Here is a 6758-nt window from a genome sequence, read left to right as displayed (position 1 = left end):
ATCGTTGTATCTCCGAAACCACTGAACGGATTTGTATGATGTTTGTTTTATATTATTTGCGAGAGCGTGGGCGTTAATATAAAACAAGAATCATCTCAATCCGACCAGCCGTTCTATGAAAATCGTTGTATCTCCGAAACCACTGAACGGATTTTTATGATGTTTGTTTTAGATTATTTGCGAGAGCGTGGGCGTTAATATAAAACAAGAATCATCTCAATCCGACCAGCCGTTCTATGAAAATCGTTGTATCTCCGAAACCACTGAACGGATTCTTATGATGTTTGTTTTAGATAATGTGCGAGATGGCTGGGCGATAACATAAATCCACAAGCATGCTAGCCACTATCCATCTTTGCTTACCATGCTTGTGAATTTGGGCTATATCGAGGCAGTATGCACATATGCCAATTAGAGACTGACCAGTTGCAGTCCTAAAACATCAATGGGAAGATTCAAACAAACCAATACTAAGTGATTAGGATATCGTTCCAAACTTTCATGTGACGAAAAGCATAAGTACATTATCTGTGTAGTTATTGAACTGTTTACCAAGTGTTACAAAAGGTTTCTAACGTTAGAGTCAGAAAGTTTTTTTTAGAGTGAAATTTTTGCATAAAATATTCCGAGCTTTTTTTTAATTATCTATGACTTAATTTAAACGGTGTACTTATCTATGAAAAGCAGTGTACGTTCTCATACGTGGAAAACGTCTACTCATATAGCTTTACTTATAAGCAAAAAGATGAGTAGCTAGATCTCACCGAACTGATTCCTGTTTTACGAACTGTAAACATTAAATCACAGTTCAGTAGTTTTTTCTGGGGTTAGATGATTGAAAATAAGTTTAGCGCCGGTTCAACTAGGGGCTGTCGAATGTTGTACATAAACAGATTATTCTTTTAAGTCAGTTGTACTCTTTAGATCAGTTCGATCCCGTTAGTTGCTCAATAAATAGTTTTCTGTTCATTTCAGGTACCTCGTGATGTATTAACTAAATCTAGTCTATATTTTTATGCTGCTTTTGAAAGCGGGATGACTGAAAGCAAAACAAGCCAGTTTAGTTTTCCTAATTTCACTGCTCACCAGTTGGCTATGGTTGTTCAGTTTCTGCGACCTGAATTAACTATTCGGGATGATTCTTTAAACAACCATAGCAGTGGATTAAACAATTCTTGTCCAGAGACGTTGAAAATTTTAGAAGCTTTGGATTTGGCTGATGCAGCAGATTACTTTCAAATGCCCAAACTTATTCAAACTTGTGTGCAGAGAATATCTCATATCATGAACGAGTTATTTCAACCGAAATCCATTCAACTTCATGAATCACATAGCTGCGATATATTCTCAGTAATATTAAAAGAGTTTGCGAAAGTGTCCCACCGTGAAAATGGTTGTGTTAACAAACTGTTCTCTGAATACACTATAAAATACCCTCATTTTATCCTCAGACCCTGTCTTTCAGATTCAAACTTACAGCATCTTATTAATTTGGCTATAAGTTATTTGTCGAAAAGTGTCATCTGCATACCAGATGAAGATATAATTTTAAATATTGTTCTTAGCTGGTTACAGATATTGAAACCAACTGAGTTTTATACAGAAAATACTATCCAGTGCTTTTTGCAATGCATCCGTCCCGGTCTTCTTTCACTAGATGGTCAAAAAAAGTTATTAGATTATTGGCGCAACCAACATTCTGAGTTGAAGTGGTTTGGGAAGCTGACATATGAAGATATGGAGGTATTTTTCAGAAGTATTCCAAATGGAGGAATCTTTTGCAAGTCTCCGTTAGCTTCTCAACTCCAGCTTTTGCTATTAAAGCCTAGAGCCGAATCTCTGTGTTTACTTGGGTTAGCTCCAAGTCGTTCTAGCAACTCATTAGAATTTTGGCTTTTCAATCTTCACAATGGAGCGTATCATAACTATCCCATACCTGATAATTGTTTACGGGAACTCGATCTGGACTCCTCTGGTGTTGGCGACATAGATCATCGTATTTACTTCTGTCCAGTAACGTGCGGATCTGGTTCTTATCAAACTAGTTTGTTTGTTATGTGTTTTGATCCAAACAATGCAACATTAAATGGCTTTGCTTGGTGTTTGGCTTCTTGTCGTGCAAAACTCATCCCTCGTTTGCTTCTTTCTCCCACGAACAACAGAAATGGTACTATCAATTCCTTCTGCTTCCGATCTAGACGCATCGGTGTAACTACATTGTCCAGCGGTCTTTACATGTACTATCTTTCTTCTATACAAGAGGTCGCATGGTTGTGTGCATTTCGATTTGATCTGAGCACTTGGAACTGGTATGGGATGGAACCTTATTGTTTATCTAGGAACCAGAATGGGATGATGTTATTTACACCTATTGAACAGTTAAATTCTATCCCACCTGACGACTGGGTATATGCTAATATTGAGACAGTTTCGTCGAGTAATTCCAGACGCCCACGTCACGGGCTTCATCAAACTTCAGCACTTCGGTCACAGTTCTTTCGATTTCGTCCGCGACCTGATGGAGATGCATTATTTGTAGAAAATCTACCTAATCCACCTTTCCTCATCAGAATGTACCGTTTGCTAGCTATCAGTTGTTCTCTGCAAGGCAACTTTAGTGGTAAGTTCTTTGATTATTATTAAGTATTATTTCTGTTCATTAGGGATAGTTTATCTAGATTCCCGTCACCTATTACTAGTGTATGTTTTAAAAAATACGGCTAAATAAAAGTTTTCTCTCCACTAAAAATATGTTCAAATACACCCGAAGGATATTTGTCTTCTTTCCTGTCATGTTGTTATCGACCTTCAACATTAGTTTTGCTGATTTGTGACGCTTACATGAACATTCACGTTCATTTCAAGTTTCGAAAGCTTCTACCGAATAGATCATGTGAGATCAGATAATAATCTCCATAGTACTGAAACCGTTTATTGTTTATTTGGGAAAGGTTTATCGAGTGGGTTCTTACTCGAATCTTTTCACAGAATCCTGTCAGGTTGAACGCATTAGCTGGGTTTGGTTACTCCTGGTACCTGTTCCAGTTCATCTGAACCACAGGTTACAAATGGCTTGGTGTTTGATAAAAAAATAAGGTGGACGGTTTTCTGCTTAACAATATGCAAGAAAACTTCAAACATCGGGTAATTGTCTTAACAATTTTGGTCATACTTCCCCCACCTCTTTGACCAGCCACTACCAATCTACTTAAAAAAAGCGGATATTCAGACGTGACTTCATCTTCTGGAGTCCAAAATCCCTAAACCGCTCACCAAAGATAGAGGCAAGATATTGGTCAGGGACCTGACAGTTCTTTTTGGAGAGGTTTATCAAATGGAATGTTCCGTTACTTTGAATAATGTACTGATCTTCAAAACAGTTTATTTTATGGGTGTGATAAATATCAGGTTGTACTTCTACTGTAGTGAACAAGAACACGACTGGGGACAATCAAATGTATTTAGGCACAAATTACAGACTATCTCACTAAATCCTGATAACCATACAGCCAACAGTTAATTTGCAAAATAACAATCAATTGTCTCAATCTTAACTGTTCATCGTACAAATATCAGTCCTTCTCTGATTTCATTTTTCATGCATTTTCGTACCGATTGCGCTTCATTCTTATTCTTTCCTTACCGGTCTTCTACCAAAATAAATTCTATGTCTAACCATCACCATATACTACTTATATGGGTATAAGTAGACCACACCACACTACTAGTCGTATATCGAATATTAGCTTTTGTTATGTCTGTTACAGATTGTGTAAAATATGTAGAAGAAAAATCGACTTTCATGAAGCAAACTAATTTTCGTTCAGATTGGGATTTTGTTATACCCATTTTCACCAACCAAACACTTGACCTTTATCGCACCCGTTTCATGCCAATAATCTGTACTTTACTCGAATTGTCTGTTGAAGAAACATATCATTGGGGTTTGTTGGCATTCTAAAAGCCCGAAAGAAGAGATCTCTGAGGAAGCGGGGACATGCAATCATTTCACTGTATGATTCTAGATACTGAGGTTTAGAAGGGCTACCCAAACTCACTGGTTTCCTCTAATTTTTTCATCTACGATATGTTATAGGTAGCTCTAAAAGTGTCATGTTTTATTAACATATTTCTGTTTTAGATAAGACTTATTTGTTTCCTATGGGGACTTGCTCTCGTGATTTGGAGGCTACACACTATTGTTTTGATACGTTTTCCTGCCAATGGCTTCGATGGAAACCGGTTCAGATGTCAGACATCGATGAGTTAAATCCCATTGGACAACATCCTTCTGAAGATATTGAGCTAACGTTTAATCTATGTCCTAAAGTTCTTGGTTTTCGTGGTCTTGTTTGTGCCACACACCTTTTGAATAGATTGGATGAAAACAAGTTATCATTGTCTCGAGAAGCTAACGTTCAGAACGCTAATAATGTTAAATCAAACGACCATCCACTTTCCTCATCCGTAAATGATTCAAGCTATAATGGAAGCTTAAACTATACAAATAAGAATGGATTAACAACATTGTTGGTTTTAGCCGGTAGACCGGATCAAACTAAACATGTAACATCTGGGATATGGTTTCATCATCCTCAGGCTTGTAATAGCTCGGACAAAACGGTTGCATTATTCGATTCTCAAAAACCAAATTATTTTCTGCCAGCTGCAATCGCTCAAACCCTGGGACAATACCTTTCACCAACAGCAGTTGTATTGGCTAACTGGACACACATTGTTCAGTCTGTAAATCCCATCACTTTTTTAACTAATTATTCGAAACAAGAAAACTGTGAACAAAACAAATTCTCTTATATTTGCGGTAACTTTCCTGAAAGCTCCAACTGGTCATGGGATAGTGACTAAACAACAGATTCCTCATGTGATAAAAGATAAGTTAGTTCATAATTGCATTTTTTAAAATTGTATATTGGTCAGTGCAATATGCAAAATAAATCATTGTATCATGTATCAGTTCATCAGATCCACCAGTTCATCTTTTTCACAGTTATTCCTACTGTTGCATTTATTTTGTACTTCCAAGAGTTAACTTTTATATATTTTAATGTGTGTTAAGTTGATCGTTTATATTTTATGCAAGTGCCTTTATCTCCAGATTTAAAATTCTCAGTCAGTATTCTTGTAATATCTTATTTTATTTATCTTCCATTTAATATTACCCATATGTAAAATGTATTCTGCGTCGTACATGATATATTTTCCACTATCCATACCTCATTTAAGTAGAAACTGTTTTGATTTTACAACCCACTTCTTTGCTTTATCAGCTGTAGTTATTTTTTTAATAGATTTGAATTTCACCTTAATTTAAAAAAGGTTTAGAGCCATTGAGTTGTAATATATTTGCCTAACTGGTTGACATAGTTATGACAGTAGTATTAAAAGCTTCCGTAATATGAAATGTCAGTGTTCTCACTCCAAACTTTAAGTTTTCGTCGTAATTCTTGTCATCTGGCACCTTCATCTATGAATATAAACTATTGGGAAACTTACTGTAATAAATAGTATACTCTAAACTGTCTGATTATACTCGTTTGCCTTTATGATGCTTAGTTTACCATTACTTACTAATTACGTTATGCTTACTGTTGTCAGTAAGTCAGTTATATGCAAAGTAGAACCTGGAACGCATGTGGATAAACCCAATTTGCCACGCCACATCATCACAGCGAAATGAAATTATAAAGATGAGTACCAGAGTAGTAGAGATAGTAACGGTATTAATGGTAACGGAAAGGATTTGGCTTTCAATAGTGGTCTAATGTAGATTGGTTCAGGATTTCCATAAAATGCCAGTGTGGTAGAAGCAGTAACTCAGGTAGTACATAAATCAACCAAATATTACGATTCTAAACGAATAAATTCACGGGATTGAAAGCAGGAAATAATTTTGAAACTAAAGATATAAGGGAAGACAGGACCAATATATCTGTGTCATTACGACCGATCATAAACCATATCACCACATCACCAATCATTGGTTTCGATAATCGCGCATACCTCAATCAGATAGTCTACACCTACGTACATAGCTCAATTCCAAAATCACTGACCTCATGTGCTGATGACAACTCTTGATTTGTCCCCCTTCAACTTACTTCCACATCAGGAAATATCGAAGTAAGTGGTGGTTAGGTGTACCTAGTATATATCTTAACCAACTCAGTCAATGAAGAATCACTACTTCGATAATTGATTCACTTACCTTGACAAGTACACTGCATCTGACAGCATCGCTCACTCGTTGGTCCAAACATAATTTAGCAATGCTTCTAAGGAACCTATGAAAAAGTTTTAGTAACTTACAAGTATCCTCTAATCTCAAAGGTGACGATTCACTGTCGTACAATGGAACAAAACGAACTGTAGAGCGACCTACGTGTTTTTGTTTGTCGGCCGAGCATTTTCCCCCGCGCTACAGCTGCCAAGTCAGGCGAGGTCGGTTGTAGTTACTGTAGCAACTGTTCAAAGTAAACCTAAGGTATTTCACTATAGTACACTACTAATTGTTTATGATGAATTAAAAGCTGTCCATCATTTGTCTATATGACAGATAAGTTGTTATAACTGAACAAAAACCCAGTACAGAGTGATATGAAGAAGAATACAAAAACGAAAGGTGAGGGCCTATAATGCAGCAAAAATGAACCCCAAACTATGTCTGAATACAACGGCTTTAACATATTTATGCTGATTAATAGTCAGGTTTTGAGAAAACTAATCTTAGTTGAACTTTA

General features: G+C 36.4%; 1 protein-coding gene across 1 annotated transcript in view; it reads left to right on the top strand.

Moving 5' to 3' along the window:
* The window catches only part of Smp_034090 (hypothetical protein), a 7717-nt gene extending 2678 nt beyond the window's left edge, over nucleotides 1–5039 (top strand). Inside the window, exons 3-4 of the mRNA XM_018793741.1 lie at nucleotides 976–2620; nucleotides 4142–5039. Of these exons, the coding sequence (XP_018648223.1) occupies nucleotides 976–2620; nucleotides 4142–4866 (2370 nt within the window). The 3' untranslated portion in view covers nucleotides 4867–5039. The remainder of the gene's footprint in view (nucleotides 1–975; nucleotides 2621–4141) is intronic.
* The last annotated feature ends 1719 nt before the right edge of the window (nucleotides 5040–6758 follow it).

This window comes from Schistosoma mansoni, chromosome 1 (genome assembly GCF_000237925.1).
Source record: "Schistosoma mansoni strain Puerto Rico chromosome 1, complete genome".
Classification (NCBI taxonomy): Eukaryota; Metazoa; Platyhelminthes; class Trematoda; order Strigeidida; family Schistosomatidae; genus Schistosoma; species Schistosoma mansoni.
Note: the sequence above shows the minus strand (reverse complement) of the source record. Positions and strands in the feature narration are given on the sequence as shown.